The following is a 24213-nucleotide window of genomic DNA, read 5'->3' on the forward strand; positions in this document are numbered from 1 at the left end:
GTTATCTAAGCATTTTAGTTCTATCTTTCTGTTTAAACATATTTCCCATTTCCCATATGTCCATTCTTTTTTTAAAGGTGTGTGTATGTGTGCGTGCACATGCACACTTGAACACACCATGTTTGCTGATACCTGTGGAGGCCAGAAAAAGAGTGTCTGTCCCTTGGAGCTGGAATTCATGGCAGCTGTGAGCCATGAGCTGTGGGTGATGGAACTGAACCTGAGCCTTTGGAAGAATAGCACACACTTAAGCACTGACCCAGCTCTCTAACCCCACCATCTGTCCATTCTTGTCAGGTCCTACCCTTCCAGAAATGCACACCAATGCTTGCTCTTCTCCTGTGAGTCTTCTGGCCGCGCCCTTTTTCTTGTCATTCTTGATATTGCTTCAAACATGTTTTCAATGGTATCTTTACTAGTTTGAATGTCTGTATGGTTTTGTCCTGTGTTTGTTCAGTTGTTTGATTGGATTGGCTAGGGTTTTTTGTTTTGTTTTTTGTTTGTTTGTTTGGTGTTGGTTTTGTTACACTAACCTCAAATAGATTACAGGAACACTTTGAGTACAGATGGCACTAGAAGAGAAGAGTATTCCTGTAGGGTTATGAGTGAAAGATTGTGTAAGTTAAACACAGCTTCACATGTTGAAGGCTTAGCTAGTGTTCCTGTCCTTATTTCCAGGCACGAGGCCTGGACTTGTCCAGGGTAAGAACCTGTGTGGTTGTGGCAGAAGAGCGTCCCCGAATTGCCCTTACACAGTCTTTCTCAAAGCTCTTTAAGGACTTGGGCCTCCACCCACGGGCTGTTAGCACTTCGTTTGGCTGCAGAGTGAACCTGGCAATTTGCTTACAGGTAAGTTTCATTGAAACCATGAAATGCTGTGTCAGAAGACTGAGTCTCAATGCCAGATGTGCAGTTCAGACCTGCTCAGTGGATTTTCCTTGGCAGGTGCTTTCTTACATTAGACAAGTCTCTGGTCACCACACAGATGTGTGACTGCTACACAGTTTCCTTTGCTACTTTTACTTGGAGACTTGCTTTCTAGTCATTATTCACATCACTTACTGTGTCCTGGAATGTTTTAACTTTGGCACAAGAGTAGCTCTTGACCAAAACTGGGTTGTCAGACTTATTTTAAAATTAGATATGAGAAAACCACTTCTTTTACTAGTTCTCAACCTAATAGAATGTTGTGACCCTTTAATACAGTTTCTCATGCTGTGGTGACCCCAGCCATAAAATTATTTTGTGATTACTTCTTAATTGTAATGAATCATAGTATAAATATCTGATATGCAACCCAGGTGTCATTCAACACCTGAAGGACCCGTAGGTTGAGAATTATTGACTCATAGGTTGAGAATCATATAGAGAAAGAGATGGTGATTTTTGGAGGGAGATATTTTCTGTGTTGATCAAGTCTTCAAAGATGCTGTTGCCATAGCAACATAGAAACACGACTACTGCATTTCTATGAAATAGTTGAGAGGGAAGCAGCTCTCTGAAAGAAGCTTTGCAGTGACAACAGTAGGGGGAGTATTGGTGGTTTTCTTTTCTTCATTAGTTTTCTTCACTATTTCTTTTCTTTTTTTGATACACTTAACCTGTGAAGGGTGAAGTGACAAGATTAAGATTGCCGAAAATAACACATGAGCACTTCAAGTCTGTGCCTAGCGCTTACCCGTCCTAAGTGAGATACAAGGAGTTCCTTGAGCTGGCTCACAGCAAATGCTGGACTCAGTTGCAGAAAAGCAAATGGGTTCCAGGCCCCTACCTACACTGTCCCTGCCATTGATACTCGGAAGGGTAGCTGCTGAAATTTACTACTGGTTAACACCCCTCAACACACGTACACACACACATGTGCACACACACACACACACACACACACACAGAGACAGAGACAGAGACAGAGACAGAGAGACAGAGAAACTTTGAGAATATCAAAGCAGAAAGTAACTACCAGCAGCTTGTTAAACATTTTATGTATGTGTTCCCTGTTTTTTTTGTCTTCTTTCCTTTACAATAGACAGCATAGTTCTTTTTTTTTATTATTAGATGTTTTCTTTATTTACAATATCTCCTTTCTCAGGTTCCCCTCCAAAATAAAATAAAATAAAATAAAAAAACCAAAAACTAAAACAAATCTCTGTTCCCTCTCCCCTCCCCCTACTCACCATCCCACTCCATCCTGCTTACTGGCCCTGGCATTCCCCTACACTGGGACATAGAACCTTCACAGGGCCAAGGTCCTCTCCTCTCATTGATGACTGACTAGGCCATCCTCTACTATATACAGACAGCATAGTTCTTTAAAATGGAAAGTACTAAGTAAATTTCAAAGCCCAAATTCAATCTTCTCCTATTGTTGAAAAATCTTTTTATTTAGATGAACTGAATGTGTCCTGTCTTTTTTTTTTAATGTTCAAGTTTTCAAATTTTTTCCTATACCAAAATGTGCTAAATGTGAAGGGTATGTGTGTACATACAATGGAGTGTACTTTAGCCATAAAGAAAATGAAATTACAACATTTGCAGGGAAATACATGAAACTAGATTATCATATTAAATTAAACAAGCCAGTTTCAAATTAAAGACAATTATTAAGTATTTTCTTTCATGGGTAGACTCTAGATTTGGTTTTCCCTATAAAAATGAGGGGGCGTAAAAGCACAGTGGGATATAATTAGAGGGAAGAGTTAGCAGGAAGTAGAGGGGGTCAAGAGGAAGTGAAAGGGGTGTCTGTGATAAAAGTATATTGTGTGTGTTATGAAAAGGTCATAGAACTCATTATTTTATTCAGATATACAGTAATGAAGTGAGTCTCAAGAAGTACTTAGGCCATATTTTTTAACCAGTTAGCTAATGTTTTCCAAGTAAAGAATACAATCTAATTTTATTTTGAAAAAAAAATCAATTTTTTCCTATTGCCATGTACTAGTTACCATGCTTTCAGTGCCCTGCTTTCTACCTGAAGCTTGAGGCACAAAAATCCACCTCTCACAGGGATGCAGTTATCGCACAATAAAATACTCCTACCTCCTGCTTAAAATGGCTCATTATATGAGCAGAGCAACCATGAGAGAGAGAACATGAGGTTGGAGTCAGGCTCTTGATCACAGTGATGATTACAAAATAGAGGGGAAGCAGGAAAGGGATTCCCCATTAGCATTAATTACTACAAAAGAAGGCAAAGTTTTGTAGTTTTGTTAGTATATAAAATTGAAATTTTGCAGAGAAGGTCGTACAGTGTACAAACTTGTTAACTTTTGAGTCTTTCATTTATACTCATCCCTCTAAATGAACAATATTTTAATAATGAAAGTAGCATGTAGATTGCCACAGGCCAGCTGATCTGGGCCTTCCTCAACCCGAGGGAGAAACGGTGTTCTAATCAGGTCCACAAGGCGTAGGCGAAGAAATGATGGCAGAGACGACACATGAAGTACAGGATCTGAATGTATTTCTTAAAAATGGCATCAGACTTTTACAGTCATTGTAAAAGAGAGATGGTAAATCTGGCAGCTCAGCAGTTAAAGTACATCTGAGACCACCTAAAACACACTGTGTCTAAAGCAGTAGCTATCTCCTCTGGACTGGTGCTGCATACCCCAGGCCCAAGCGCTCTGGGCCTGGGGGACTGTGGACTGCATGAGTCTGAATCCTAATCCATATAAGTTCTGGTGTGAGTCCCTCTGCGAGTCCATAGTGCTAGTCCTGCATGCGAGTCCAAGTCCTCCTGCACCAAGTGAAAAGCAGGCTTATGTGATATACAGAAAGCAGGGCAGATAACAAGAGTCATGTAGGCAGATGACACATCAAGGTCAGTGATCTTACTGACCAAGATCGCATATCTAGTTGTGAAGTGGGCGGAAGCTGGGGCTAATTTGGTATTCCTATGCTAATTCTCTGGGTCCTGCTGGAGGTAATGACTAGGAGGTTCCTACCTAACACTTCTAGCTAATGTCCTTGAGTGGAAGCCCTTCATTACTCTCTAGTATGTAAAACAGTTCTAACTATTGTGAACTAGCTATTGCCCTAAGGAATGTGCTTGACCTCTGTTGCTAGCTCTGGCAGGGCAGATTCCTTGAGAGAAATTCCAAGCTATGGACAGCTTGGTATTAAACTAGGATAGGTTGGAAACGTTGTGCTGGCCAGGAAACAATGCCCAATCTTAGCCATTTACGAATCATTTCTTGGGGTACCATTATGCCTAAATATGAGGGCGTGTTGGTGATTGGAAAGACTAATCTGGAACACGTCTGAGTTAGGAGATACTAGCGACTGTCTGAATATCCAGGAGGCACAAGCTCCCTTTTGGGGCCATAATGCCTCTTGTCTTTGATCAAGCTTTTACCCCCGATACTGTAGACATAACTGGTGTAGACGAGTGGGCGTAGCAGTAGATCTTTGACCTGAGATGTCTAACAAATGAGCCCCCACCGGAATGCTTTGATAAGCAATAAGTAATTGCTGAAGATGGGAGACTCTTCTGCAGAGCTGCCTGCAAGGTGTATAGGAGTTCCTGGGAATGTTACATTCGTAAGTCATCACCCATGCTGGGGTGGCTTTCTGGTGATGCTGCTGCCTAAGGCATCCATTCTGTAAGTGACTCCTCACCTACATTCCATTAAGTACGCTGGATAAACTCTTTGATAAAGTAAGCTAAAGGTGGAATCAGTTCATTGAACACTTGTTGATGTTCTCTCTGGGATGAATAGATATTTGTTCATGTTTCTCCAGAAGAAGTTAAGAACATAGAGTTAACATCTCATCTCCCAAGCTTAATTGTATATATGCATATGTACACCCCTAGTTATATTTTCCATCTACTTACTTGAAACAATTGTTTACAATGAAACAATGTAAGATCCAAGAAATAGGAGGACATTTCTACCTCCTGTGTACCTGGAACCTAGTGGTTGTCTGATAAATATGCCCTAACAATATTGAGCAAATGAAATGTTATCTTCATAATGGGAAGCAATAATGTATTCTTTTATTTATTTCAATCTTATCAATATGGCTATTAAATTGTATTTACTGTTAGCAATTGGAGTAATGGTCCTATTTAGGGGTTTGTAACCTCTTGCCAAGGGTCATTTGGGCCAGATATGCTACAGGATTAACTTTTTGTGAAGCTGGGGAGGTAGTACCTGGATAGAGTGGCATGCATAGCATGAACAAATCCCTGGGCTTTATACCCTGCACTACATAAACTAAACATGATGGCTACCCTGTAATACCAGTTCTTGAGAAGAGTAGGCATGAGTTGGAGATCAAGGCCATCCTTGGCCAGTATTGTGTTGAGATCAGCTTGAAATGTAATTATATTTTCAAAAAATCCTTCTAATTTTGAAAAAGTTTTTTTTTTTAATCTTCTTGAAAAGTATCAACAAATGCTCCATTTCTGGCATCACTGCCCAGCAGGCTATGGGGCAGTGACTCATAGCTCACACACATTAAAACTTCTGAAGCTCAGAAGATGGTCATTCTATACCCTTGCCTACCTCTACCCCAGAAACTAGCCCATGACAAAGTTCTTACCCTCTATGTATTTCTAATCGTCAGTATGATAAACAGTCAACACATAGATCTACCTGCCCCTTCCCCTGAAAATGTAAATATCATTTTTTGGTGAAGAGTGCCTTGGGCACAGACAGGTACTTTAGGGTGGGTGACCAAAGAAGTGTTTGGGCAGGTGCTAGTTTGCAGCATATACCACATTCAGCATGTTGGCCTGTGAAAGGTGATAGCAGTGGAGAAGGCTAAAAAAGCTTGGGGAAGGCTGGTCACTGGAGATATTCCTGTTCTGTTACTTTTTATGAAACTATGTGACAGAGCTGCTGAACAAAGAGGGCCATGAGCACATCGTCTGGAAGTCAGAAGACCTTACAGCTGCCTGTGTTGTGTTCTCTAGAACATGGCAATGTGAAGTAAGGTGTGCGGAAGACTAGTGTGCAAGTGGACACATAAAAACCTAAGCTATTCTTAGGTTCTGCCTAGGAATAAATAACCTTCTGCCTAAATGGTTAAGGTGGTGAAGGTGGTGAGGCTTCTCTGAGGAGGACCAGTATCACAGTTGTGCACAAACATTGGTCTGTCAGTAGGAATGTTAGTGTCAATTCTTACTCATGGTTTTCTCCATGTCTGATCACCATCCTTACATCCCTTTAACACATTGAGATTCTGGATAATCAGCTAGTTACAGTGACTTAATCTCTCTGAGACAGTACTTTAAGCAGATTACAAAGGGAGCCCTGTTTCTGTCTCTAGGCTTTAAATTTCTATTCCTTAGGGATAGTGTGTTGTGAAATTAATGGTGTCACTTTTAGAGGAGTTTGCTGGCCTTTTAAGCTTCTATGTACCTTATAGATACAGTATTTTTTTTTTTAATTACAGACCAAAAGGCCTCAACGGTGCCTTAAATACTCAAAGATGAAATCTATGCAAGTTTTTCTAGTGCTGAACAGACATAGTAGATAACATTTAAAACATATCTGAGAGGGCTAGGGTAGTAACTTAGTTTAAAATGCTTGTTTTGAAAGAACCTGAGTTCAAATCCTAAACCCACATTATAAAGGAGTCAAGGTCTGGTATACACACCTGAAATCCCAGCACCTAAGAGGAGAATCTTGGACTCAACCACCAGCCACCCTAGTGTGCTTGAGAAATTCCAAGCCAGTATCTGAGGAGCAGTAGTTGATCTACATGGGTACATCTATAGTTGTATACACTCATATACATACACAAATATATCAGATAGCATACCCTTTTACAGTTTAAAGGAGCCAGATAAATAACTCAGTGGATAAAAGTGCTTACAGTTGAGAATGATGGTCAGAGCAACCTAGAAACCTTGTGGTGGACAGAGAGCACTCTACAGGTTGTCCTCTGACCTATACACACATACCAAGGTACAGCATTCTCCTCCCACACCAATCGTAAGTAAATGAATGCAGTTCTAAAAGTTAAGCTTTAGAAGGAATAGACTTGGGGTTTGTTTTTATTTTGCAAATGCCTTCACCTGTGGTCCCTAGGTGTTTTCACTGCCCACTCTCACATCACTCTTCACACTTGGTCATGCTGGTGTTGAACCACCTTCTCTTTGTGGAGTCACCATGCCTTTGCATGCTGAGACCTTCATCTGCAATGTGGCAGAGGCTGTGTCTTAGTCCTGGTCCCTTCCAAGACCTTCCAGATTCCAAGTGTACAAGGATCTTCCTTCTTTTTCCTCTTCTTGCTCTACACTTCCTCTCATGTCTTCTGTAAGCAGCCGTGCTAGGGAATAGCTTCACTAATGACCCTCTAGCGGCCAACACTGTCACATCTGCCAATGCTGTCATTTCTGAGTATGAACAGAAAAATGCTGAAACTGGGCATCTAACCATCAGCCCTATGCATTTCAACAGAAGTTACAGTGATTAAATGAATACTTTCTCAGTCAGAGTTTAGTGTCCCATATAAAAAGCATATAGCACATGTGAATTTCCTCCAAAATGAACTCACAGTGCAAATCTCCAACAAATGAATTGTACTTACAAGAGAAAATGGATATCCAAGCTTTGCTCTGTAACAAAACACAGAAACAGAGTTAGGAGTATTTTTAACAAATATATCAAACCCTTTGACTAGGGCAGCTTCTAGTTAGATCCTCCCATACACATGAAGGATAAAGTTTAGCCATTGTTTTTTTTTAATGATGAGAGAAAGGCATAGAAAGGTTAAGTGGACTTTGCTAATTGACAGAGCTTTGGAATAAAAACCAAAAACCAAAACCAAACAAACAAACAAAAATAAACAATTATAAAAATAGCCATTGTTCACCTTTAGGAATGGCATTTCTCAGAATCTTGAGCTATTAAAATGACACAATTCTCATTTGTTGAATATATGATGAAAGTAGATATTGCAAATATTGAATTACTACTTTAGTGTTTAACTTAAGTGTTAGATTATTTTGTTTTTTGATTTGTTTGTTTTTGAGACAGGGTCTCACTATGTAGCTCTGGCTCCTGGAATTCATTATGTAGACCAGACTGGCCTCTAACTCTCAGAGATCTGCTTACCTCTGCCTCCCAAATACTGGGATTAAATGCATGTACCACTGTGCCCAGCTTAACATAATTTTCTGCAATACCATTAAACAGTGTCATTGTTTTTTATTAACCTGTCTTGGAGACAGTTTTCCATCTCTTTGACAGCTACTTAAAGCCAAGAACTCTTTCTTCATTAGCTATGTAATACATAAAGTAGCATCCTCTTTTCATTAAAGGAAGAGAAGGATAAGCAATGTCCTTCCATCTCCCAAAGGAGACTTCAGATGTTTTTCTCATTAAGGGGGGAAAAAAACCTTAAATATGAATGCTGATGGTCTTATTACATAGGATGAGTGATTTATCTGAGTGAAAAGCTTGTTTATAAATAACTTTGTAGAATTAAATCAATAGTAAAAGTTCTAGTCAACCTTAAATTTTGAAACTAACATAGAAAGAGAAATACAGTAGTCACAATGATAGAACTAAGAGTCCTTGATCGTTAAAGAGACCAAAGTGGAATGCTCAGAGGGCAGTGTAACTCTCTTCCAGCGTAAAACAAATAGCTATAATAAGAGTTTAATTAATTTGAGCTTTCAAGCCACTTGTTTTTCTCTGCCATATTCTTAGATGAGAGAAGTAAAAATAAAGTGCTGTCAGGGATTTTTGCATGCTCTGGGGAGTTAGTCACTGGCAGCTACAACATTCTGTTTTCTTCTGTTATATGTTGTTCTTGATAATTAAGACTCCAGTCTGAGATCATAGGACCTGTATTCTCCATCATTTGACTTGTTCTTCGGTACAGTCAAGAAATGTTCCTGGTTTTCAGACTGTGCTTTTACCCACAGCCTGGCTAAAAGTTAAGCCATTAATATCAAATAGATGTCTAAGTTTGATTCAGTGTGTTCTGTGTTCGAGACATTCATTCCAACACATTGCATGGGCTATTTTGTTTAAACAACACACAGTGTATCAGTGAAGTAAGTACTGTCATTCCCACATGGCATAGCAGGACTAAGCACTTCACCCAATTTCCAATGCAAGCCAAGTGGTCATCAGTGCACTGCAGATATTTGCCCTGAAGTTGTATCTTTATTCAGTCACCCAAGTGAAACTGATTTCATGAGGCTTCACTGAAGTAGTAGGAAGGGTTCCACACGTCCATGAACCCCAAAGTCTGTTTGTATGACAATTATCAGACTTTGGCAGCCTGAGTGCTCACATGTTGCTTGCCAACCCTCTGAAGGGAGGCACTCACTGTCCCAGAGTGAAAAAGTCAGGCTTAGTGTTGCTATGGTCTTTTTAGAAGGTCAGCTCAAAAGAAAAATAGTGTGTGAACAAATGGGCCATGTTCTAGTAAAACACTTCAAAACTAGGCAAGATGGTCCCTGTGAATCTCATTCCATTTACCAAGTTGGCAACTAATGGCATAGACTGATAAATTATAGGCCAGTGAATTAGCTAGATTTTCACTATCTTTTGAAACTTGCCTGTCTTACCCCACTGTCTCTAAAAAATTTGGACTGTTTTTTTTTGAGACAGGCTTTTATGTAGCCTAGGCTGCAGTCAAACTCAATGTGTAAAGAGGAAGAAGCAAATATATAATTTAGGAGCCTGGTACTTGATACCTTTATACCTCAGAAATGCACCTTTGACCCTTTTATCTTACTGATCTTATGAATAGGGTGAGATACTGTAATTGCAGATGTAAAGGCTTCTCTTCACTATTGTGAGGAACTTAAAATTACTTAAGGAGCTGAAGAGGTGGCGTCGAGGTTAAGAGCATGGATAGCTCTTGCAGAAGACCTGAGTTCGGTCCCCAGCACCCATATTGGGCAGCTTGCCACCCTCTATACCTCCAGGGGAATCTGACACCTATGTCCTCCGTGACTGCCTACATTCAGAGGCACAGACCCACATGCACACACATTTTTTAAAAACTTGATAAAGTCATTAAATTGAGCCAGTGAAATATATACTTTGAAGTGAACCAATAAGGTATATACTTTTAAGTGCCATTGGAAAGAGAGAATGCGAAGCACCCTAAAGTCACTGTTGAGATGTACTATCTACCTTACTGATAAAGGTCCTGTGACAATTTACATGCCATGGACTGTCCTCTATTTCTCTTTTGTACTCTGTGAATGTTGACATCTTTTCAGTTTTTTTTTCCATCTTTAACAGTATAGTGGTTAATTTTAATGGTTTCCACATTTGACATTGTTTTGACCTTGTTTTTACTTTGTTCCCTGCTTTCTGCATTCTTCCCCACCCCATCCTTCCCTTTTCTTCATCCCATTCTTAATTGTTGCATTGTTCTGTGTGTGTCTCTCCTATTTGTGTCCTTCCTGTCTGTTGGCTTGGTATATTCTCCTTCTTTCTTGTCCCAACCCTCTTGCTGCTTGTAGCCCCACAGGCTGTGGACACTGGCCGAGCAGGTAGGGGACTTTTCTGTTCATCACACAAGCATACACCCACTTCCTCCCTCCTGCCATTCTAGCTTCCAGCACTGAGACAAGCTGGAAGTGTAGTGAAGAGATCGACAGGTAGTCTGTAGGCCTGTGGCTCTGTGCCACCTAAAGTAGCACCACCCAAAGGTGTGTTACCATGAGTGTGATCACCATTCCATAGCTGACTGGGTCTATTTCCATTTCCCACCATCTCCCACTTCTCAGGACCCATTCTGTGCCTTGCTGGTCTTTAGTTGACCTCATATGGTTATGAATCTCACATTGCTCATTTCATCAGACAATGTTTCTCCAAGATGGAAAGAACACTGGAGGCCACTGTCACTGTGAGCATCCACAGCTTGCTTGTGTTTCCTCTTCCTGCTCACAATGCTGGGATCCCAGGCATCACTATCCCTGAGTGTTGTAAAAAAGAGGTGGTGATTTGTTTTGTTTTAGACAGGGTCTCACAATGTAGCCCTAGCTGGCCTGAAACCCAAAAGTACCCACTTGTATCTGTCCCTGCTTCCTGAGCACTGGGATTAAAAGCATAAGCCACCATACCCAGCAAAGATGTTATTGTTTTTATTCTTATATTTAAAGAAATATAGTACAGTTAAGTAAATTTTGAAGGGTGTAACTTTCCCCAGCCCTCTTACAAGTCTGTTGTGTTTGCCGTGTTTTTCAACCTTCTTATCGTATTGCCTTATCATGTGTAAAATGTTAGGTCATCTCAGTAATACATACCTTCTCTGAGCAGAGGCCATTGGTCAGAAGTCAGCCCAGTATATTTTTAGAAGACCTTTATGATTCCAAGATGAGATGTCTGGACTGCTATGTTAAAGCTCAAAGTACTTACTGATCAGCTGATTTAGAGAAGCATAGAACCTCCCTGACTTATGTCAGAGACAAAAATAACCATCTGAGGCTAGAGGCACAAGCAGGATTAAAAGGAACAAAATAATTATCTCTTGTATCTTCCCCCTCAATCTGTCACCTCCTGTCATGCTTATGCTTCAGTATCTTAAGGTCTAAAAATAGCCTTTCTGAATGCATGTAGTGACAATTTCTGAGCAAGAGACACTTCATATCCTGACAACCCACTTTTGCAGCCAAACTTTTTCTAGTAAAACATGTTATATTCCTCCCTTCATTCTTATTATACATGCGTGGCTGGGGTCAAGCTTTGTGATGGGCCAGTGTGGTCCTAAGGTGTCCCTTTGGGAATTTAGATGATCAAATCAGATGCTGGGCACCTACTTGGAGAGGTATAGATTTTGCACAATAGTCTTTGGGGTTGTTTGTTCAGCTTAAAGTTTTACCAAACAAATGCCTACCAGTTATATGGTATATATACACAGCTTCTTTCCATGCAAACAGGTTAACCACACTGTGTTGTTGTTTGCAGGGGACATCGGGACCTGACCCCACCACTGTCTATGTTGACATGAGAGCCCTGAGACATGACAGGTATGGGTTTTCTCCTCTCTTCTTTCCTCCCTTTCTCCATTGTTGGTGACCCAGCAAGTATGTTTCCAAGTTAAGCAAGATGAAAGTAGCCATGATTACTTGTTTAAATTATCATTATATGGAGAAAGTGTAGGCCTGGGAAAGTTGACTAAAACTTTACAGATAAAAACTTGGTTGTACAAGATTTATGGTGTGACTAGAGGTGCCACATGGCTTTTAAGTCGTGCCCATCTCAGGTCTCATTTTTCATGTCACCATATGTCAACATTCCAGCTACATTTCTTCATGAGGGATGTATACAATTTTTACACCATATGTTGGTGTTTTATGAAACAGTTAAAGTTGAAGTGAACTCACCTTTTCTGCAAAGTTACTGAACAGACTTTTAAATGGGATTATTGGTGTGTGCCCATTTGGGTTTTTATATTATATCTCAGGAAGGCAAAACATGAGCCATACAAGATAAGTCCTTTTGGAGAATGCCCTGCCTCAACTAGAAGAATCTATTGAGATGTCCAAGAGTGAAGAAAAAAATGTTGTTATTTTACATCAGTCCTCCCCATTGAGATGGTTTGTGTTCTGCTCAGTGGCCATGGAGGTGCCCCAACGTTGTTGTGTTCTGTACAGACAGAGCACAGGTTGATGTATTTCATAGGTGGTTAGGTTTTACATGAAGGTTTTGCTGTACGTCAGGTAGTGTGCTGTTTACCCTGTATCTTTTAGACGTTTGCTCACTTATCAACATTATAATAAATGGAAAAACAGTCAAAGAGTGGTTGTGTGGTTAGGGGCTGAGGACCAGGGAAGCAGTGTGTGCCCTGCCTCACCAAAGAGATAGCTGAGACTCGTCAGAGACAGGAACCATTCCCTGTACAGACTGACAAGGCATCCAACTTTGGTGACTAGGTGGAACATGACACCTCCAGGAGATCAGAGTAGTCATCACTCCCTACTTCCATAAGGCTGTGTATACCCTTACCCAATATTGGTCCATATCTGGAGCCTTCTCTGATTGGTACAATTTGTCATCAAAAGTGATATGCTGCTAAGTAGTTTGTAGAGAGAGGGACATTGTTCATGCCCTGTAGTTCATGGAATGGGCACTGTGATATTAGCAGCACAAATCAAAAGCCAGCAGCACTCTTATAGATTGCTGGCCTGGCCTGCATGATCCTGCGTTAGACTCTCACCTGATCACAGACGTTAGAGGCTGTGTCAGTAAAGGCCCTTACATGGTGACTAGGAACCAATGAACATGACTTTCCTCTCACCACTGTCCTCCACAGAATCGGGTTCTGGATGTGCAGGGTTGAATCTGGACCACTGTCTAGTCTCAGAACCAGCATTAGAATGATGAAATAGTTGTCCCAGGTCAGAAGTGTGAGGGTCTCTAAGTGGGAGCTCTGCATCTGAATTCAAATCCACTTGACTGTAAACCTTACTGAAAAATAATGTCTTGTTTGTATATCGTACTGAAAGAGTGCCCATGCTAGTGGCCCTTCAGCAATTCTGCCCTCAGTCTATCCTTCCAAATCCAGGGAGAGAAGACTTCAGTGCACTGAGGTTGGATATTCTCCTGTGTTATGAGTATTTGGGCAATGGCCTAAAATTGGATTTGGGATTTTTCTTCTGAGAAAAAAACAGTCTGAAGAACTATCTTCATCTGTTAATCTTTTAGCCATCATTTGTCTTCATTGTGACAAATCTTCATATTGCAAGAGCAGGGTGTGGGGGAACTGCTATGAAGTGAGGGTCTGCATGGTGTATAGTGGTGTGTGACCTGTATTGACCATCACATCAGTCCTGTACTGCTGGGAAGAGCAGGAGGCCTGTGTCAAAGATGAGTCCTTTGCAGTCAATCAATTCTGTGATCTTAACTAAGGCCCCGAAAGATGCCTTTCTCCTAATTTCAAGTCAGTAGTAATAGTCTTCCCAGCCTAGGCTGCTTTGCACATTAAAATAATTGGAAAAAGACATGACAGTGAGTTGTATACTAGAAATTGCTCCAGGGTCATGTGTCATTGGATACATGTCATCAATTGTAATGATCATGAACAATCTTGCCCTTGATGGACTGCTAGGCCACAGCTCCTCCTGCATGGACTATCTTAAAGTAAGGGGCTATGTCCGAGCAGTCACCAGGCCTCCCATCAGCATGGTAGACTGGCCCAAGTACCATCTTAGAACATGGATATTATGCAGTGCTGTTTCCCTGAAATAACTTGCTCAGTTCTCTTCTATAGTAGAGAAAAACTGAGGATTATTTCTGAGCCACTAGAGTATCTCCTGGGAACTTACCCCTCCACCTCCTTCACCCAGGTCTGCTTGGGGCCTTTTCAATCTGCTCTGTCTGGTCGAGTCTGCTTCTCTTTCTCTACCCCAGCAGCTCTTTCCCACAGTGTGGGGCTGAAAGATACTTCTTTGACTCCATGACTCTGCAACTCACTCTCTTTAAATTTCCACTGCAGGATATGGGTGAGTGCTTGAGACACTCAAGCTGATTCAGACCCTCCTCCACTTTATTTTTCAAGATGACAGGTATTTACAATGTTCCTACTTGTTTGGCCTTCTCTAGAAATCTGTCCTACATACCTCACTTCATCTGCCTAGGCCCCTTTTCCTTGGCCTGCTGCATAGAATCTTAGTATCGTCTTCATCCTTCATTCACTTGTCAGTGGAGGTCACCTTCCTGACATCTAGACACACTGACAACCCCATCTGCATCCTCTGGATCCTCCTATGGTAGGTGTTTTCCAATGGGTTTTCCCTCATCACCTTTTGAGAAGCCAAGTCTGTCATTCTCAACTCAAACACTGCATCCTCCACACTGAAGCCACTTCTTCCCAGAAGAAAATAATACCCAGGTTTTACATCTTCAGCATTACTTTTGACCTTGATTGACAAACGTAAAATATACCTTGTATTGCAGATCCTGTGACATAAAGGTTCCAGGTTCAGACAGGTCTGAGTCAAGATTTCCCTGCTTATGACCCTGGAACAAGGTGTTAGCTCTGGGGTTTCAATTTCCCTATGCTTATCATGGCACAATAAAATGAGTCTTTGCAGGTATCTGTAATAGCTGAAGGAAAAAGAACTCTGAGGCTCTTGGAGTACCTTGAAACTTCCTGGGACCCTTGCTGTGCCGAGAGAGGGTGGAGATTTCTAGGAGTCTAAGTTTTCCCTACAGAGGCCTAAGTATATCAGTCCACAGCACCCTAATGTGCTTCCCTCAGAGAAGATGCAGGGCCAACAGCTGAAAGGCAGTGAGACAGGAGGGTTCTCACAACGATGATCCTCTCATTCTTCTGGTGTTCCTATGAAAGTAGGGTAGTAGTTTTCTCATTACACCTATGTGAGGATCTGTCATAAGGATTAATTACTTTACCAATTGATTTACTGGGACATTCACTTGGGAGTGTCAAGATACCTGCCCAGTTTTCACTTAGTTAACTTAGGGAAGCTTAGTTTATCAGTATTCTGTGTATGCACTGTGAGAGAAAGAAGGAAAGAGGTCAGATAGGTATGAGCTAGCTCAGAGGTTGAGATCAAGGTCTCAGAAGGCCCACCCTTTAGAAGCAAGGAATCAAATAGATGCATTAACCACTTATGCTTGGTGTTATGCCTTTGTCTGTAATACCTATTCTATTCTTGTAGCCCCAATGTTAGGGATTTGGTAATCTGTTTGTAGCCAGGTTGCCATGAAGAACATTTCTGCCTCACATAATGAGGATACATATTCCTTCAGTTTCCGGAATATACAAGTTCCCACATATACAAGAGAAAATGTTCGGGGGCTATTTGAGAATTGTTATTAATTTTTAAAGGTATTATTTACTGTGTATTTATTGAAAATGAACTTACAGTTACTTGATCTCTTCTTAAGTCTTCAGTTTGATCTTTTCTTAAGCACTTGAATTGTTTCATCTTTAGGTAGAAAACAAAAACATCTCTTAGACATTTCAAGATACAATTTTAGTGGATTGCCAGATCTTAACCCAGTATTAGTGTGAAGATTTGTTTGCCTCCATCATGGAGTGTAAGCTGAAGTCATGATTAAAGGGTGTGGCTAGAGCAGTATGAATTCTAGGGCTGTGGATATAGGTCAGTTAGAGCATTTACTTAGCTTAACAGGTAAGAAATCCTGTGTTTCATCCCTAGCACTGTATAAACTGGAGGTAGTGGCACACACCAGGGATGCCAGAACTGGGGAGGCAGATGTAGGGAGACCAGAAAATCAGGTACATAACAAGTTTGATGTTAGCCTGGGCTCCAGGAAAACTACCCTGGGAGGAAGGCAGACAGGAAGGAATGACAGAAAAGCGTGGATTTTAGATTAATTGCAATTTAGTGAATAGCTGGATATCAAGATTCCCAAGAGCAGTGGACAGAGAAAAGGCATCTCAGTAGGGTTATGTTGGTCAACAGTGGGATAGAAGAAGGAAGGATAAAATCAAAGACATTTATTTGCCCAGGGACTTTCTGCTAGCTTGGGACCTGGTGTGCATTATGTGAGTGGCATGAGTTCTGCATGTACATGTGTGTGGTGTGATGTAGGTGTGTTGAACACATGCACATATGCTTATGTTTGCTAGAGGGTATTGTGTGTTGAAAATGTAAGAGCATCTGGGTAGTATGTTATCTATAAGCTACATATATATGCCCATGATTGTAAAAAGGTGCTACAAGCAAATGAGGACTTCGTATGTGTAAGGATGTGTGTCTACTTGTGTGTGTGTTAGGAGTATTGTGTGTGTTGCATACACACAGGTGTGTTCTGTATATGTGTGTGCACATGCTAACATGAATCTGTGATTCTGGGGTTTACGTGCCAGTGTTCCTGCATACTTTCCAAAGTACATTCCAGGATTTTCTGGGAAGAGTTGGGATCTGCTGTCTTGACCACAATGCATTAATCTTGTAGTCAACTTTCTTTGGCCCGTGGCTCTCACAGATAGGAGCTGGGCCATGGGTACAGCATATTCATTTTTACTAGACACTCACCTCTGGCAGATGACTGTCCTAACAATTGTACATGGGCTGTCACACTGCTCTGTATTTTGTACCATTCTTGACCTGCTCCCTGGGGTCTTATTGTTCCTCTAACTGAAGTGACTGACAGGTGCCTTGAGATTAAATGAAATTTTTAATCTTTATTATTAGCTTTTTTCTCTTCCTATATCTCAGCTTTGGGTCTCTTCAGAGATGGGGAGTCTTTAACTCACTAAACATTATGTTAGAATGTGATCACAGGATCATAATATAATATCATTTTTCTGATTAACCAGCATTTGAAACTATATTCTGAAGTATCCTTGAAAATCAGTTAACTGTCTTCCATGGAGAAAACTGAAGGACATTTGCCCTTTGTAGAATCTCTTCCATGGGTTATTTGATACAAATTTTTATTTTCCATTCCTAGGGTGAGCTTGCTTCCAAAGTCTTTTTCTTAGTGGCTCATGAAAGATAATATGGTTCACATTTCTCACCCTCTTCAAATATCCCATTAACTAACCATGTATGTCAGGAGGAGGCTGCTACTGGTGAGGCCATGCAGTGCCGGTGATGAGATTGAGCTCCTGTTCTGAATGTGGAGCCAAGTTCTGAATGTGGAGTTCTTTCCCATTCTGGAGCTAGCTCACCTCTCCTTGGTCATATATCAAGGATTTAACCTTATAAATAAGTTCTAAAGGAATAGGTATTAGTAACAGCTACCAACCTCTGTAACTCAGACTGCAATAAAGGCCCTGGATGAACACATGATATTCTTAGTTTATTAACTTTGCATAGTAGCCTGGCAGTAAATGTTCTCAGGGTAAGGGTGTTGGTACAAAGCTCATGCCTTCCCTAGGTCTTAACTCAGTTCAGAGCCACTGCGTAGAATACTAATCTTGACAATGTCAGATCACCTTGTTTGTAGTTGTGTGAAAATTAGCCCTTTGATGTGTGCCCCAATGCCCCCTCTATCTGATTTTTCCCCCACCCATGGCCCTTGAAAAGTCTTTATCAGGTGTTTAGGATTGGAGACTTATGTGTTCTGTGCCTTAGAGGAATATGGAGATAAAGCTCAGAAAAGGAAGATCTCTTATAATATGATGTTACCCTAACCTCAAACCTGCTTCTAGTTCTTTTTCCCCCAGGTATATGTCAACTTTGTGTTTTCTATTCAAGTGCTTGTCAACATTCACTTTCTCTTTCTATTGTGTGAATAAAACTTGTCAAAAAGTTGGGCATGATGACACATGTTTATATCAGCTCTGAGAAGCCAGAGACAGTAGATCTCTGGAGCTTTCTGGAAAGCTAGCCATACCTACTTAGCAAGTTCCAGCGAGTGGGATTGTCTGTCTAAAAAATACAAAGTAGAAGGTGTTGGCCTCTGGCCTCCATCCCACCCCTACACACACACACACACACACACACACACACACACACACACACACCAATTGCCTTGTAGGTAAGTGAATAGCATCTAGTCCTTGTTTAACTGACAGGAAGGAAAATGAGCAGTGAAGATCACAAAGCATGAACGATGAAGCCTCTGGGCAGGAAGGTGAGTCAGCTCAGGGCATGGTCAGCCACGGTCTTCTCGGCAGTTCTCCAGACCAGCTTCCTGTTAACTATTTTCCTTTTAGAGAGGATTTTCACTGTTTTTCAACTCAGGCACTCTTAGTTTAGCAGGCCAGTTGTGGCTACTTAGCCCAGAGATTCTGTCTTCCTCAGCATGTTGTCTACACTCAAGCATAACTATACCAACTATAGGCCTAAAGGTCATGCCTGGGCCCTCTCATGGTTAAGGATGCCATTTAATGCCCATCTGTCCACTTTGTGTACAAAGTCATCTTTCCAGTTGTCTTGTAGATGGAGCAAATGTGGCTCCATATCCTTTCCCTGTGTCCATTACTGATGTTTTCTTGCCTTCGGTTCTTGCCAGGGCATTATTGCCTCTACTATCAGTAGCCTTCTGTGGGACTTCCCCCTTTGCCATAGAATAATACTAACAATTAACTTAAATAGCCTGCCAGGCCCAAGCCATGTAGCCAAAGACACTAGTGTGATCCAAAGAGCTCACTGAGTGATGTGTGTTTCTACCTACAGAGTCCGGTTGGTAGAAAGGGGATCTCCTCACAGCTTACCTCTGATGGAGTCTGGAAAAGTAAGTATTAAAAGTGTGAAAGTCTCATCCCAGCATAAAGGTGAGTAAGGATGAATAGGTTTTAACGTGTGAAGAAATGTCCTCCCAGAGACCCCCAGGGAAAAAAAGCTGTCTTGAAGATACTGTTTCAGGAGGTTGGACTATGAGTACAGAAAGTCAATAATAGTGTTTTGAACATAATTTAAAAAAAAAAAAAAAAAAGCTATGTTTCGTTGCAGCCGCTGGAAGCCTGAATGCTATGTATCTCTCTATGGGCTCTGTTCTGAGGGGTTGCAAAGGTTTTAATGTGACTGTTCCAGTTCAATTATTAGTCCCTTGTTCCAGCCCTCAGAAGAAGAAAAGACTTTGAGAACCTTGAGAAGGTTCTCATACTCTCTTATACTTAAATATCATTGGCTACTATTTAGTCACCTGTTCATACCTAAGTAAGCAAAGGTTGTGAACTATTCTATTGATTCTTGTTATCTTAGTGATCTAGTTAAAAATCAAGATATTACACTAAAGAAGTGTGTGGATAATGGTTCTCAGTGATCATCTAGGAGTTTAGTTTTTGTCACATTGTTACAGAATTGTTCTGTAAAAACAAAACTAAAAAGTGTATTTAAACGTACATGCTTTTTTTTTTAACTTTTTTGACCCAAATGACAAATCATCCTCCATTTGACATAGTTCTATTTTTACGTTTGTTTTATTTGTGGATGTATATGCGGTATGCATGCCCATATTCACACACACACACACACGCACACACACACACACACACACAGGCAGCAGACAGAGCAGGATATTGGGGTTCCTTCCTCTGTCACTCATTCTTTGCATATTGCCTTCAGACATGATCTTCCCTTAAGTAGAACCTACCACATTTTTGACTAGGTTGATTAACCAGAGAGCTGTTGGGATCCACCTGTCTCTCTTCCCCAGTGCTGGGGTCACAAGTATGCACAACCATACATAGCTTTTTGTATGGGTGCTGGGGATTTGAACTCATGCACTCATGCTTGTAGGGCAAATTACTCATACTCACTGAGTCATCTCTCTAGGTCCTGGATATATGTTGCTGTGGGCCTTTTAAAGTCTGTATGTCCATAACTAAAAGTCCTATTCCTTAATGAAGTGGTTCTTGTGGTAGGAAGGTGGTAACCACCACCCCAACACAATTTCAGGGCCTATTAGGTACAGATACCAGAGCATCACCCTTCAAGTGCAATCTGACTGCTCCAAGATGACATGAGTTTCTACCACAGAATGTCTTGCTTCAACTTGACTATTGAATGTTAAATATGGCCTGCCTCAGGTCAGAAAACTTGAGATTTTAGAGTAGACCTTTGAGCTCTTTGCAATGTGATACAGTAAACTATTGCTAAGTTGAATGTACATTGGGAGGAAGGACTTAATATTAGTGTCTATATATAAATGGTTCACCCATAGGGATAGGTCCTATAGGAGGTTAACATGCAAATATAGTAGAGAGGAAAAAATAGCAGGACAGGTGTTCCTATCAGAACCCATCCACTTTTACTTCTACCAACCACAAAAACATCCTCTGTTGACTTTACCAAGTATCATTTGGAGATTGGTTCCATTTAGTCCACACACATCCCTGCAAACTCCCTCTGCAGTTTCCGCAGTTCAGGCTGATTCTGGCCCTGCCTTCTTCCTTAGTTTCTATATTCCATGCTGTTAAATCAGTGTGGGCAAATTCCTATTTTACACATCAGACTGGGTGAAATGTTAGATCATTTAACATGGGTTTTGTTTCAGAATTCCCTCTTAAATGGTCAGATATGGGCATTTATCAGTTTTGAGATATGAATAATGATCAGATGTCTGTGTTTTAAAGTCCCTGTGCCCCAGACTATAGACTTGTAGAGCGTTGGTAGCAAGAACACTCTTTGGTGTTGGCACACACTTAACTTTATGCCATGATGCTTTCCAAATGGTCTTTAGAAATGAAATGGCCAGTTGGCGTTTGGGTAAGATTGCCAAGGGAGAGTGTTTGATGCCTACCTGCCTTTTTAGCCACAATTAGAAATTGTCTCCTCTTTTTTCTCAAACAGATACTTCCTGGGGTCCGGATCATTATTGCCAATCCAGAAACGAAAGGCCCACTGGGAGACTCCCACCTTGGAGAGGTGAGTCACACAGAGCCTTCTGGAAGATCTGTCCTCTGAGCCTGTTTTTGCTTTGGCACCTGCTAGCATCCACAGCTCATGCTGCTCACATGAGGCAAGTCATGGTGTCCAGGGAGGAGCTAGAGTTGTGCTTTCCAGATTCAATCATCACCAGAAGGCTCAGTATTATAGAGTGGCATACCCCGAAGGACACAGGAGACACAGTGTCTGATAATTCCAAAAGCACAGCAAGTCTGATCTCTGCAGATTGACTCTAGAGAATGTTCTCATGAGCCTTCTCTGTTTCTAAGAACTCCTTCATCAGGAAATTATTGAAACCTACAAAATGACCAGAGCTTCACCTATTACAATGGCCATGAAACTCAAAAGCCCAAGATTATAAAAGTGGTGATTAGATGTGTGTTATAGATCAGAGAGAAGAGTGGTGCTTTATGTCACTTGTGATGACATCCACACCCTGCCATTTGGTCCCCTCATGCTATTGGCAAGGTATGACTAGAGGAAAATAGCTCATCATGCTTCCAAGCCTAAGATTTTCAGAACTGACATCAGCAGTGCTGATGCCACCCATTTGGTGAGGTCAAGTGTCACACCTTGTCCTTTCTCTTATTCTCTCCACTGATTTCTCTGAAAAGGTAGAGGGCATGAGCAAATGACACAGCCCAAGTCTAACCTCTCCTTCCAGTTATTCTGCCTATGCCTTGGCTGCCCAGCTTAAGATCCCTGTATGTGGTCATCTCTGCATCCTCTACCCTATGGCACCAGCAGCAGAACAGTATCAGCTAACTAGGAGCACTTCCCACAGAGCATGTGGATAGACACATGACTAAGTCCTAACCGATTCTACTTACTCTCCATATTCCTTTCTTGTCTGACTACTTTGTAACCCTTGTTTACATCTTGTCATTCTATAAAATATGATTTAGGTTAAACAAGTGCAACTTATATTCAGAGTTCTTTCCTTTCTTGGGGCAACCAGGAATGGACATAATTATTATTATATATGTGTGTATATATAGTCAACTTCCTAACATTATATATAATATTATATATGTGTGTATATATAGTCGACTTCCTAATATTATATATAATATTATATATGTGTATATATTATATATGCATATATATGTGTGTGTATATATATATATATATAGTTTTACTCCAACTTGATTAAACCATAAATAGCAAATAAAGTATATAAGTCAAGGTGTGTACATAATATTTTTGATGTATTAGTTTTACATGTAATAGTTTTAAACATTGTAAAATGACTTACATTCAAGGTAATCAATACACCTATCACTTCATAAAATTACCTTTTCTGTGTATGGTGAGAAAATTTCAGTTCTGTCCCAATGTATCTATAGTCATAGGTGTAGTGGGAATTATGGTGTTCAGATAGCCCTCTCTTTCTGTAGTCTAGAATGAAGCCTAAAGAGTGGAACTACCCATGTTCAGGTGGTTCTTCCCACCTCAGTTAACCTAATCAAGAAAATCCTTCACAGATGTGCCCAGAGACTTCTCTCCAAAGTAATTCTAGATCAGGTCAAGTTGACAGTCAATATAATCTGTCACAATTGTCCTAGCAAGGAAATATTGCATATTGGAGAACAGAAAACAGTTGTCACCTTATGTGACATTGTCCTACTACCTATGTGTTACTTTTTAATGACTTCAGCAGGTGCTTAGTAAATGTCTGCTAGGATCCAGGTACTAATCTGGGGTCTTGGATACAGTGGTAAACAGTGCAGATGAAGTTTTCACTTCAAGGTACTCAGCTACTTCAATGTTAGTAAAAATAACAAAATATCCAATTTCAGAATGCCCGTGCTGCAAACAGTATAACCTGAAAGTCTTCCTCAGGGTTCTGGTCCTGTGTATCATCGCTACATGCATTGTACAGATGTCTGTGGAATTGTGTTGGCTCCATATTTACCTGGGCCTTTCATGTGGTTCCACACCATCCACAGCTATTGTTTCGCACCCATGCCAGTCTCTATCTAACTGTTCTGCAGACCCCACATTCACCTCTGTCCTTTCTGACTTTGCCCCTTCACTGTACTTTGTGTTATTTGCTTCAGAAGGTATACTAGCCAAGTGAAAGGGAAAGTCACAGTCTTAAGGCTTTGAGCATTTTCCTAGTTGCTCTTAGACATGACCATCACATTTGAAAAACTATAGGAAAATTCATGCAACTTTGTTTGCTTTTAAAATCTTCTTGTAATCTGCCTTAATGAAAATTTCAGATTGTGAATGGTTTATTTGGTTGTGTGGCTGTAGCTTTTTTTTTTTTTTAATTTTTATTGCATTATGAGAAAAGTTACATGATTTCAATTTATCTGAATTTGTTAACATTTAAAAACATATTTTAAGTAAATAGAATTAAATCACATTCTTGTTTCCCTTTTGTACCCCAACTCCTCCCAGAGACCCCCCATCAATACCTACAATATCGTTTTTGTCACATTCCTTAAAATTTATAAAATATTATAACAATAGAAATAAGTATTATAAAAGTTGTTTGATATAAAACAACAATGAATTGAACAGTCTTATTAGATGCTTTCCTACAGCAATAGTGAAAATACATTTTTCTCAATATAAACTTTAAATAACTCCAAACATATTAACTGTATATTTCAAAATAATACATCACTACTAGTATTTTCTTAAATGAACATAAATATATAAAGTCTTTTTGTTTGTTTGTTTTGTATTTAGTAGAGTTTAAAATCTTGACTCTTACTGTGGTACAAGCCCAAAATAAGAACAATTTTTACACTTTGGATTTCATTGTAATAAGGCTGTACTTCAATGACACATCACCAAAGGATTTTACCTCCATCATAGCTAAGCTGAGAGTTGACAGTTCTGCTGCACCAAGAGATGAATTGTAAGCATGGTTTTAGTATACAGACTTCCTACTATGGTCAAAGCTATTTGACTTGAGTGAGTGACTTCATTCTCAGCCCACAGAG

At 40.4% G+C, this 24213-nt stretch overlaps 1 protein-coding gene across 4 annotated transcripts in view; it reads left to right on the forward strand.

Annotated features, from left to right (window-relative positions):
• Positions 1–24213, forward strand: part of Dip2c (disco interacting protein 2 homolog C) — a 416803-nt gene that overhangs the window by 380272 nt on the left and 12318 nt on the right. For all 4 annotated transcript variants that reach the window (XM_031359583.1, XM_031359584.1, XM_031359585.1 and 1 more), the window contains 4 exons: positions 679–849; positions 11889–11950; positions 19043–19100; positions 21161–21235. In XM_031359583.1, the coding sequence (XP_031215443.1) occupies positions 679–849; positions 11889–11950; positions 19043–19100; positions 21161–21235 (366 nt within the window). The remainder of the gene's footprint in view (positions 1–678; positions 850–11888; positions 11951–19042; positions 19101–21160; positions 21236–24213) is intronic.

The sequence above is a fragment of the Mastomys coucha genome, unplaced genomic scaffold, assembly GCF_008632895.1.
Source record: "Mastomys coucha isolate ucsf_1 unplaced genomic scaffold, UCSF_Mcou_1 pScaffold7, whole genome shotgun sequence".
NCBI lineage: Eukaryota > Metazoa > Chordata > Mammalia > Rodentia > Muridae > Mastomys > Mastomys coucha.